Source organism: Macaca mulatta, chromosome X, assembly GCF_049350105.2.
Source record: "Macaca mulatta isolate MMU2019108-1 chromosome X, T2T-MMU8v2.0, whole genome shotgun sequence".
In the NCBI taxonomy this organism is placed as follows: domain Eukaryota; kingdom Metazoa; phylum Chordata; class Mammalia; order Primates; family Cercopithecidae; genus Macaca; species Macaca mulatta.
Window position 1 is genome coordinate 32,582,825 of NC_133426.1, and position 12,822 is coordinate 32,595,646.

General features: G+C 33.1%; 1 protein-coding gene across 9 annotated transcripts in view; it reads right to left on the reverse strand.

Annotated features, from left to right (window-relative positions):
• The window catches only part of DMD (dystrophin), a 2,157,177-nt gene that overhangs the window by 1,578,102 nt on the left and 566,253 nt on the right, over nt 1-12,822 (reverse strand). For all 9 annotated transcript variants that reach the window (XM_077988314.1, XM_077988313.1, XM_028842274.2 and 6 more), the window contains 2 exons: nt 6,260-6,448; nt 5,426-5,607 (listed from right to left, as the gene is read on the reverse strand). In XM_077988314.1, coding sequence (XP_077844440.1) covers nt 5,426-5,607; nt 6,260-6,448 — 371 coding nt within the window. The remainder of the gene's footprint in view (nt 1-5,425; nt 5,608-6,259; nt 6,449-12,822) is intronic.

Genomic DNA, 12,822 nt, shown 5'->3' on the forward strand with positions numbered 1-12,822 from the left:
GTCGTGCCAAACTCGTTTGTGACTGGAGATGTGTTAATAAACTTCTTTACTGTGTTAGCTTTTACCTCATCATAGTTTTACATCCATGAAAGCACCAGAATTGGAGATAAAATACATTAGCAAGGAAAGAATCAAATGAGAGTGTGGTTATGAAGGAGAAAGAAAGGAGGAAGTATCTGTATGGTGATTTTTTCCTGACATTCCTTTGAAAGCATATTTTTAAATGTTGCAGTGGTGAAAACATAACTGCAAATGTAATTCTAATCATCCTGCTCACGCTCCCTTTCCCCCACACAAAAGACCCACAACTATACCCTTTGGGGAAAAAATGAGGCAATTAGAAAAAGCTGGAGAAAAAAAGTAAAAAACATCTATGAGGGCCAGGTTTGGTAGCTCATGGCTGTAATCCCAGTACTGTGGGAGGCCAAAGTGGGAGGATCACTTGAGGCCAAGAGCTTGAGACTAGCCTGGGAAACATAGCAAGACCTCATCCCTACAAAAAAATTTAAAACATTTAAAAAATTATATATGTCTATATAATTATAATTTTATATGTAATATATAATTTCATACATATAATTATATAATATAAAATTTTATATAACTATATATTATATATAATTATACATACATATGATTTTTAAAATTTTTTAAATTTATTGTAATATATTATGTAATTTTATATATAAATTATACATATATTTTTATATAATATATATTTATATATAAATTTATATATACACACACACACACCTCAAAGGGTATAGTTGTGGGTCTTTTGTATGGGGATAAGGGAGCATGAGCAGGATGATTAGAATTTATATATATAAATTATATAATATATAATATAATTTATATATAAATATATACAATATATAGTATATATAAATTTATATATAAATATATAGTTATATAAATTTATATATAAATACATATATACTATATATAATTTATATAAATTATATATTATATATTATATGAATATATAATTTTATATATTATATATAATTACATAGTATATATTTTTATCTATTATATATAATTACATATTACATCTTATATGTTTTTATCTATTATATATAATTACATATTACATCTTATATAATTTTATATATTATATATAATTACATATATATCATATATAACATATAATTTTATATATCATATATAACTACATATTATATATCATATATAACATATAATTTTATATATTATATAATTTACATATTACATATAAAATTATATATAATTATATATTACATATAAAATTATACATAATATGCATAATTATATATTATATAAAATTATATAATATATACAAAATTATTATATAATATGTATTATATAATTTTAATATATAAAATTTTATATTATATATATAATTATATATTATATAAAATTATATATGTTTTATATATAAAATGTAAAATTTTACATCAAAAGTGATATGGCAGGGTAAAAAGAATTAACTGATAGCTCATCTTATTTATAATAATCTTTCTTTACATTTTATAATAATTTTGCATTCACAAACTGAGTTTTTATACCCTATCTCACCTACTATCTTTTAGAGGTATGTCAGCCTCACACAACTATTGCTGTTTTATAAAACTATGAATTAGAGATCATAAATGAAAAATATATTGCCCCAGTTCACATAAATAAGTGTTTGAGAAAGCAAGACATTATACCTTAGGCAAACTGGAGAGGATTTTATGTAAGACAGAAATCAGGGCACGCTATTATCTCTGTCTTTTTAATATTTCTTGTTTTGTATGGTAATTGTTGACCGTTTATGGGATAAATAGTATTTCCTAGATGCAACTTGTATAACAGTAACTATAGGCACAAATCAAAGACGCCTATTTCCAAAGGAAAAAGCATTTTTACTGTCAAAAGGGGAAAAAAAGGAGCTAAAACTAAACAGAGAAGTGGTTTTTAAATTAACTAATTGGCTAAGATAGTAGAGTATACTTTTATCACGATTACCAGCTGGTCTAAGACACTACTGTGTCTTAACTGGCAACCTTTACTGGCCTAATAACTGTATACTTTTATCACAACTACCAGCTGGTCTAAGACACTACTGTGTCTTAACTGGCTACCTTTACTGGCCTAATAACTGTCCTCTCTTTCTCCAGTGGCCTTACTGATAGGTTTTCTTGACCTATCTCTCACTTTCATAAAATCTGATGGCTTTGTCTTGCCCTTGGTCTAGAATTCAAAGCCCTTATTCAATGAAAGCCCTGACCGACACTACCATATGTAATTAGTCTCCTACCTATATTTCCACCCCATCTCAGACCTCAGCCATCTAACTTACCACCCTGCAACTCTCCAGTTCCCCTGGTCTTTTGGTTCCTCCAGCAAGACAAACAGTCCCTATTTTAGGGCCTTTGCATTAGCTGTTGCTACTCCGTGAACTACACTTCCTTGGGATCTGTGAATAGTGGTACCTTCTTGTCGTTCAAATCTCAAACTAAATGGTACCAATCTTGAAAGTCTTACCTGGATCACAAAATCTAAAGTAGCCCTCTCAACCATTCTCTATCACATTACCTTTTAATCTCTTCAAAAAGTGTATTTTTATTTGGTATTTTTCTTTTCTTTTCTTTTTTTTTTAAATTGGTTGCCAGCCTCTCCAGAATGTATTTCATGAGATCTGGGTCCAGACCCTGTATGATCATTGAGTCTCCAGTGCCATTAATTGTTTTTGATAACGTATTTCATTAATATTTGTTCATATAAAGATATATATATCTCACAATGACTATATATCAAATGTAATTTGATTGTTGCTATGAGTTTGGTGCAAAAGTAATTACGGTTTTCCCCATTACTTTCAATGGAAAAAAACCACAATTACTTTTGCAGCAACCTAATAGTAAATATGTTGGTAGATGGTATTTGTAATTGATTAGTGTAAATGTTCATAGATTTTAGTGATAAGCTTATCTATATTTACAAGAAGTTTTTAATTTTTGTTTTATCAACTTAGAAGTCATAGCATAGCTTTGAATATACTTAATATACGTAGACAAATGTTAATTATCATTTCTCTAATCGCTAAACCAAGGCTTAGACAGGAAATAATGGCTTCCAACTGGATCTATCCAAACCCTGTCTTAGGTAGAGAGAGAAAAGAAGTATGGACTAATCTATTTTTACTAGTAATCTTCTACTCTGAAGTAATCATATATTTAGAAAAAAATAGCTAATGCTCCAAGTTGAAGCTAATCATTGATATGACCATGATAATGGAAACTGAACAGGTTACAATTTATTTGAAGCATTAAGTAAAACCTAGATTAGTTATTTAAAAATACTGACAATATCCTCTTTTCATAATCACCTTTTTGTTTCCTCCCATAAAATCTTTCAAAAATTAGGTCCAGCGAAGTTTACATAATGGCTTATCTCATTAGAATTTTATAGGTTTTACGCATGAACACATGCAAAATTAGTGAAAGTGGCAAGGAAGACTCACTGTTATTTATATACTTTCATATTCTTTCTGAATTTGTGTTGCTCAAATAATGCTTTGTAAATTCATTTTTAAGGAATTTTCCAGAAAGGACTATGTGATAGAAGTGGTTGCATGTACGTGTCTCATTTTAAAAACTCTGTAAGATGTTTAGCAAAAGCTATCCCAGCTAGAGGGCTGTCCTTGCCTTCTTGATAATTATTCTAAAAGCTGTAACACATACCAAAGCTCCTAAATCTTCCCTAAGGACAAACTAAATTTTTGTCAATCTCAGCTAGGTAGTAATACTACCATTTTAGAATTCCCATTCTCTAGTGCGATGGGGATGAGGAAATTACATGCACACATATCTATATGTCTGTCATCCTTCATTTCATGGCAGGTATCCCTTGAAAGGGAGATATTTTGAATAAACATCTTTTTAAATGTTAGAATCACAGATAAAAGACTTTTTTTTTTTAATGTTTCAGATAAGAAAAAGTTGCAATTTTAATTCCAGGAGGAATTCCTATTTTCTTGCAACTCAATTTCACACAGCAATTAATTAACTGATTAGTATGAATAATTAATGCCATATTGTTAGTCTTATTGAAAATGGGGAGTATAAGAACAATGAGAGCATTTAGCCTCCAGGAGAGTATGGAAAAATAGAGTGCACAAAGGAGAAGCCGCTGGTGCTATTATGGCAAGGGCAGTAAAAGAGGAGGTTGGATTTTCAAAACTTTCTAATTTTGTTTGAGGTTGCTTTAAGTTCCACAGATCATTGCAAATAGAAGCTCTAACCTGAAGAATGTTGGCATATGACCACAAGTAGGTGGCTTGTATATTAGTATCAATAACAGATGGAGTAAATTAGTGGACCTGGTCAACACTGGGGGGGTGGGCAGACTCAATAATTATGATTATTTTACCTCTCACCTCTAGGGGTAGTGACAATCATCACCATGATCACAGCAGGCAAATACTATCAATATGCATAGACTAGTATCTCCTGGCTTGGAACACATATATAGTTATGAAACCTCTATCTTATATGTACCTTATTTATTCTTTCAAAAGGCCTGAGCTTAAAAATGTGTTTTCCTCTCCCTAATTTCACGCTATAATTTAGTACTGGAATACCAATGCCTCTAGCCTATCTAATGAGTTTCCTTGGTCCTATTTTTAAAGCTTTTAGTCTTCATAAATAATAGTTAAATAAACTTAAGGCATTTGGACAATTTTTTAACTTAATGTATTCAAATCCACAGTTGGCACTTCATTTTTCATTTAAAAATAAATCTATCTTGTCTTGATAGGCTTTACATGAATACACACACCTGACAATATAAATCAAAGCAACATATCCAGAATGATGAGATCTGCTGGTTACCTTTATAAGAAATGTATCCTTTTTTCAGAAATGTCTCAAAACCTTTTTATTAAGTCAATATATATTCTTAAGACAATTCACAGCCATACTGTATTTGAATATGAATTTCCCAAAACGTTTGAATGATTTTTTTCAAGAGGATTTCCATACATAGATGAGTAACTAATATTTTCAAGGGCTTTTTCTTCAGAAGAGAAGTTTCCTGTCAACTGTAGCTAATAAGTGATTTTATGTACATAATCTCCTGTGCATGCTTCTGTGTCTTTTATAGTTACATTTTAATTTTTGGAGGAAAACCTAGAAAATAATAACTATGACAGAATTTTGGCAACTCTCAAAGCATAGTTCTGTAGAGAACAGTGCATCTATCTAGCATCTGCTCTTTTAGTTGTAAAAGTGAAAACCAAAATGTTATTGCCATGAAAATCCAACCACAGTGTCCCTTGAAAGAGAGCTGTGTGCCTTGGAAACAAACTGAGAATCGTAACTTAACCATTAAACCACATCAAAATAATAACAAGATTCCAAAACTTGTTAATTTTCTTAATTAAAAACAAATAAGGACTTACTTGCTTTGTTTTTCCATGCTAGCTACCCTGAGGCATTCCCATCTTGAATTTAGGAGATTCATCTGCTCTTGTACTTCAGTTTCTTCATCTTCTGATAATTTCCCTGTTCCAATCAGCTGACTTCCCAATTGTAGAATATTACCAACCCGGCCCTGATGGGCTGTCAAATCCATCATGTACCCCTAACAAAGAAGGAAGTCAACAATTGTAATTAGAACTCTAGGTAAATCAGTGTGGTTTTGAGTTTTATTTGTTGGCGGTTTTAAACTTGTGGCCCATTTAGATTTATTTTCCCAGTAAAAGGATTTTAATTTGTACTTGCAGAATCCCAAAACCACTTTTAATATGAATGAAGGAAAAATATCTTAAGTCAAATTCTTCAGAAGCAGGCCCCGAGATAAAGATTTCAGTGCAAGTGACTTATTAAGGAAGAGCTCCCTGGAAGTTCTGCAAGGGAGCTGAAGAAGAAGGAAAAAGGACAGGGAAGGGAAAGAAGCCAAACAAGTATATCATCTCAGGAAAAGTCTCCCACTGAGAGAAGTTAAGCCCAATACCATACAAGTACTGGGTCGGGAATGTAAGTAATGCCTCAGCATTGCCTTGACACAAGAGAAAGGAGCTGGGCTTTCATAGTCTTGTTGGCAAATCAGATAGAAATGCCTTAGATGATTGCTCTCCAAAAGAGAACTTCAAAATCTGACTGTTGGAATCCCAAGCACATAACAACAACTAAATTTCCGAAATACAAGGATGTAAGAGAGTAATTGAGGAAAAAGGATGACTTGCCATTATCACAAGTCATGTTTCGTTTTGTAAATTAATGTTTTAGTTTACCTCATGAGTATGAAATTGTTCTTTCACCACTTCCACATCATTAGAAATCTCTCCTTGTGCTTGCAATGTGTCCTCAGCAGAAAGAAGCCACGATAATACTTCTTCTAAAGCTGTTTGGTAACGGTCCAGGTTTACTTCACTCTCCATCAATGAACTGCCAAATGACTTGTCTTCAGGAGCTTCCAAATGCTGCACAATAAAACAAATTGGGTGTTACACAATTAATGTCTTTGCAGACTGTTCCAGTACATTAAATGATAAATTGAATGAAATATTTAAAATGCTAGGACTATCCACCTGCATTATCAGACACAGGAAAAGCAGATACAGAAAATAGTGAGCTTTCATTTTAATTTCTTCATGCATACATCAATTTTCAAATAGTCAAAATCCACAACAAATTAATATTGTATTAAAGTTCTTCTAAATTACTGGAAGGAGTAAATTAGCATATCACCTCATGTTGCTTTTTAAATGCTACAAATATTGATCCATAGGAACTTTCCTCAATTCTTATTTACAATAACTTACATATACATTATCGGAATTATATTTTACATACCTTTGCAATGGCATTAAAGGAAACATCTCTTCCTGAGAGGCCCTAGGTAATGAAATATTTCCAAATGTTTACAGACCAATAAAGGTATCAGTAAGAAAACAAGGAGGTAGGGGAAAGGAAGGAAACATTTAGAAAGAATAAAAAAACCTCACCCACCCATCTAAAATTTCTAACAGTATAATTACTTCTATGATTTAGCCTTTATTTCCAGAACGTCACTATTTAAATAGTAACATATTATCTTAGGAGAAGTAAAATATGCAGTATGTTTTACCCAATTTAATTAGCAGGATATTAAGTGAGATTGCAAATGGTTGTCTTGGAATTTCTACCTGGACCCTAAAGCCAAGAACAAAGTGTACAAAGCATCCATAATTCTAAAAAGAAGATCCAGGGTACCTGTTAAAAAATTGCTAAGAAGTGATCACAAAATTGGTCTCACAACCCTTAATCCACTATCTAGCTTAAAGGTGTGTAAGAGCAAGCAAGGAGGTCGATTCGAAAAATTTGGTGAGAAAGACTTCCTCTGGAGAGGCTGGAGTGCTCTGCGTGGCTCTAACTTCTCCCCATCTGAAGCCAAGTAATAGAGACAGGGTCGTTTACACGACCTCTAAACCTGGCCATATGTTTGCAGAGATTTGCATGCTATGGGAACCATACTCTCAAGTGATAGGAGAGGCTTCTTGGGATAACCTACATGTCTGCTGCTTTAACCTAAAGGCATTTATCAAGGGCAAAAATTTGAGTAAACTAGTAAGTTTGCAGGAGGTTTTCCTTGGGCAGGAGTGTACTCCTTGTAGGTTGCTGGGCTTCAAAAATCCTGAGACCATGCTCAAGAGGGATTTTGCCGAGGTCAAGAACATAGGCATACTATTTATGGAGTTGAGCAGAACAAACGAATATTGGAGAAATATTTGTAGAGGAATCTTCTGCATTCCCCAAATATTGCAAGCAAGCACTGGGCCCCCTAACAAACAAGGTTTTGTAAAGGAACCAAAAAGCAGTGTAGAACAACAGAAGCTATCTGGGGGATTTCGTAATCTCACCTAGAGAAAACTCAACCTTTGGTGGCTTTCCCCTGGTGTGTATACGCTGCATTTCCTGTCCTTCTCAGTTCTGGGACTTAACCCACTAAGCTGCCAGCATCAACTTACTTGTGCTCTTATGGAAAATGCTCAAATTTTGAAACTTTAATATTTTAAATTTCCCCAACTGTTAAGTCCTTTGAGATGACAAGGCACAGTGACAGTTATTGCTATGACATTTTCATCAAATGACACACTCTTTTTCCAGTTTATATAGAAGTGGCAGAGAGAGGCCATCCTGGTGGAGTCGCAATCACCCAACTTTATCATCTCAAAGAGCCTAAGTGCTCTGAAAGGGCTATTTGCATGGGACCCCTGTCTAAGAGTAAGGCAATTTCTGAAGGTCTTAGGGGTTAGAACAAGTTTCATGGTGTATCCCTTCTATCTCTAAATACTATTAATAACAAACATCAAAGTCAGCATTAAGGGGGAAAATAACATAAAGGTAGCCTGAGAGATGTGCACCGGTGGAACCAGCTTCATGTTTGTGCAATCTGAGCAGTTGCACAGGGCCCTGAGCACAGAAGAAACACATGCCTCTTTTATCTGCTGATACTATCCTGAAATTCTTGATAATTTTATTTTTGAATTTGTGTTTTAGAAGAACCAGACCCTGTTTCAAATGCAGAAAGAAGGTAATTCTTTCAAGAAAATACAAACGACCAAGAAACCCTATCATATCCTTTCCTACTCCTGATATGTTCCTGTATGAACCAACCACTTATGCTGAAATTGATGATATAGAAAGAAAAGGAATCTTGTGACTTTGGGAAAGTTAGCCCTGCATAAGCCTTAGTTTCTGCCTATGTAAAATGGGAAGAATAATACTTCCATAATAAGATCGTGGTAAGAATTAAAGAGTGTACAATGCACTTGACAGAGTGTCTGACCTTGTGTAAGAACTAAATAAAGTATGTTATAGCTGTAATTATTATCAAATTCCTGTGTATGTATAAGAAGTGTTTTGAAACATAAATTGCCCCAAGGTTACCTTCTTAAGTCACTGTTTGGGTTTCAGGAGATGGAAAATTATTGTCGAAAATAAGCCCCCCAAAATGTTTAAGAGCAAACATTATTTAACTCTTTTTGAAATCTGAACCTCAACCTAGCCCGTATTTAAGAATTCTTAAAAATCATTAACAATATTGAATTCACATAATCTTCTCCAAATGAAACACTGTAAACAGCACTAGTACTCAAGTAACAATATTTCACATTGTGCAATTTGAATCAAAATATTAAACACTTTATAATTTATTGATGTTTACATAGAATTGAATTTTTGAAGAAAATATTAAAGGCATATCCTTATACTCAAGGACATGACACCTAGTACTCAAATTCTCAATGTAAATATTTTGTGTGAGAATGTGCATAAAACAAAAACATTTCAATGACAGCTTTCTTAAAGCAAAATTCAAATCTGAATAAGCTATGCAAAATTTTACATTTATATCCATAAATTCAACTATAGAGCTATAATCAAAATTTTAATTTAAGATCTGAGTAATTATTTATCTACAGACTATTGTTTTTCAAATGGTAAGTCATAATCCATTCACGGTTCATAAAATAATGTTAGTGGGTTATGGCTAGGAATATTTTAAAATTAAAAGAATAAAATGTATTAGTCTGTGCCACTTATATAATGCTAAGAATTACTGTCTCAATTTTTGTTTCAGATGTGCATATGGGTTTATTTAGATATGTATGTGTATATATGTTCTAAGGTGAGATTAAACTTTTTTCTGCAGTTTGTAAAACAAAATTGGAAATGGCTCCAGAATTTCAGACTAAGTAAACTGATGAAAAAAGAAATTTGCTTGAATTCTATATTTGTATATTTTCCATAGACACCTTGGAATAAAAGACATTTTAAAGTAAAACCATGTTTAATCTGAGAATTTGGAAATAAAGATATATAAAGAGGTTAATGCATTGTTTCAGCACCCCAAAATATGTTTTTATCATCACAGAATTTTACATTGCACCTAAGCTGGAATCAGTTCATACATGTCATGGCATCAAATGAGGAGATTTTCTAGGAAACTTGATTTTTGTTGTTTATAGATCTACGCATAAGGAAGATAGACCCCAATCATTTCATGAATGAAGATGCCAGTATCATCAACTGGAACTAATTATTTTTCCTATGCTTCAATCCTATTTTGTCTTTATCACAGTAGTTTGTTTCTCTTCAGTACATTGGGCAAATAATGATTCTGATGAGAGGCATAACAATGAATGGATGAAACGATTCTGTTTTTTTCTCAGAATTGAGTACACTCAAATTTATTCAACGTTATCCACAGACTTCAGAGTCTTAATTACTGCCTATTTGAGAAAGTATTAGATATTGTCACCTATGTTTCTTGAAGACATTGCTCATTAAAAAAGGTGGAAGAGTGGAAAGGAGAAAGGTAAAACAATGAGGGATGATAAATGACTGTTTTAGTCTAGCGATGTCTAGAAAAATCTCTAGAAACTCATTTCTGGAAACAATTTCTAGTCATAATTTGTAGTTGTAGAATTTCTATTACTAGAAATTGTCCTAATAAAGTATAGAGCAATAGCCTTGATACTACTCAACATATAAATATATTTTAAAACCCAGTTTACTATCTGCCTGATCTTGGATATTTAACCTCTCCGCATCTCAGTTAATCCATCTATAAAACAAGAAAAATATCTGTCCATAAGATTTCTGGTTAGATGAGATGAGATAGTGCATATAAAATGCTAAGCACATTCTAGATCCCAAGAAATGTTCTGCCAATGCCTGTGTTTGGGGGCCAATGTTCATTGAAATGGCAAATGATTTTTATGAGGAAACAGTTGAATGCGTTCTGTGTGTTTTTGGAAGCATGATTTGGGCAATTCAAACTGAGGTAAGTCATCAAGTGGCTACATATAGGTTGTGAAACCAGGAGTCCAGCAAACCACAAAGCTCTTAGAAAAAATAGCTGGGACATTTTGAGAGGGCACAGTCTATCACTGAGCAGTTTTATATCACTGATAAGATTGATTTATTTTTGCAATTTATCTAAATTCAGCCTTAAAATGTGATATGAGTTTTAACCTGGATAAAGAACAGTTTTACTGTTCTTGAATGCGTAAATGCTTCAAGAACATCTGAAAATTTTATCAGTCTTAGTTCATTTAAATGTATCATACCTCTATATTATGGAGTCTAAGTCAATGCACGGATGGTGAATTTTTTGGTGTATTCTATAATCTTTTTATCCCTCAGTAAAAGATTATTTCAGAGATAAAGGATTACAGAGGGATAACCAAGTGGTTCTTTCACTAAATAACAGAAGAACAGTTCTGAAGAACCAGGATTAGTACCTGGAAATATTCTTGCCACATTTCCGCTGTGTTTTCTCACAGATATAATACGTAAACCAGGGTACTAGTCAAAGCATACAAATGATTACTGAAGTGATTTATGAGAAATTAATCCATCATGCAACACTGTACATGATATTCTATCTAATGACACTATTAAATAGGTAATTTTTAATATTGATAGGGCCTGAAATTCAGTTCAAAGTTAAGCCCTAATGAGGATTTATGAAAAATCATGGCTTGCTGTTATGGCAACATTAAAACAACAAATACAACTACTACATATATAATAGCAATAACAACAGCTGCCATTATTTACTGAGTACTTAGTGCCAGTCAATTTGCTAATCATTTAATATGCATTATATCATTTTTCACTACAACAGATCAGGGTAACAGAGATTAGTATGATGAGGAAATGGAAACAGAAAAATTAGGTGACTTGCCAAAGGTCACAAAGGTAACTGGTGGTTCTGGGACTTAAAACCAGGTTATTTGGATTCCAAAACACATCTTTATCACAATATGATCAATCTCTGTTAATGAAGAAAATGAATTAAGAGTCTAAGCAATAGCACTTTTACAAAATATCAACTTTTTTTTTTCTGTTTTTTTGAGATGAAGTTTTGCTCTTGTTGCCCAGGCTGGAGTGCAGTGGTGGGATCTCAGTTCACTGCAGCCTCCGCCTCCTGGGTTCAGGCCATTCTCCTGCCTCAGCCTCCTGAGTAGCTGGGATTACAGGCACACGCCACTACGCCTGGCTAATTTTTATGTTTTTAGTAGAGACAGGGTTTCAGCACGTTGGCCAGGCTGGTCTCAAACTCCTGACCTCAGGTGATCCACCTGCCTCGGCCTCCCAAAGTGCTGGGATTACAGGTGTGAGCCACTGTGTCAGGCCCTCATACAACTTCTTAAAAATAACTCAAATTACATTTTTTCTTAATTTCTACAAATTCAATCAATGGTTTGGAAGCTACTAGGAAAATACCTGGTCTTCACTACGTTGGTGAGTAGGAAATCAAAAGTCAAGTCTAAATAATGCACGCAAGTCACAGACACTGGTGTCACACTGAGGAAGATACCAATATACCAGAAAGACAGCAATGGGATACAGCCCGGATGGTAGCACAGACCCGATAAGCCCCCCATTCTCCATGATGTCCTTATTTCACACTGCATGTCTCTAGCAAAATATCTCATGTACCTCGTAAATATATACACCTACTATGTAGCCACAAAAAGTTAAAAAATATTTTTAAAAGATTATTAAAAACACAGATACATAAACAGAAAAGAAAGTCAGAAGAAGCTGAGCAAAAAATAAAGCTAAGAAATTCTTTCTAAAGGCAGGCATGTCCCAAGTCCACCATTTGAACTCTATACCTTCTATTAATCCTGTGATTTGCCTTTTATGTTAAATGTCAGCAAATTTAACATTCTTCACTATTACAGAATCCATCACAGAAATGCTACATTGTGCATAGGATGCTCTGTTTAAGAAGACAAAAATGGATATCATATGTACACGTATGTGGGTATTTTAGTTTTTAAAAATCTCATTCTATAGC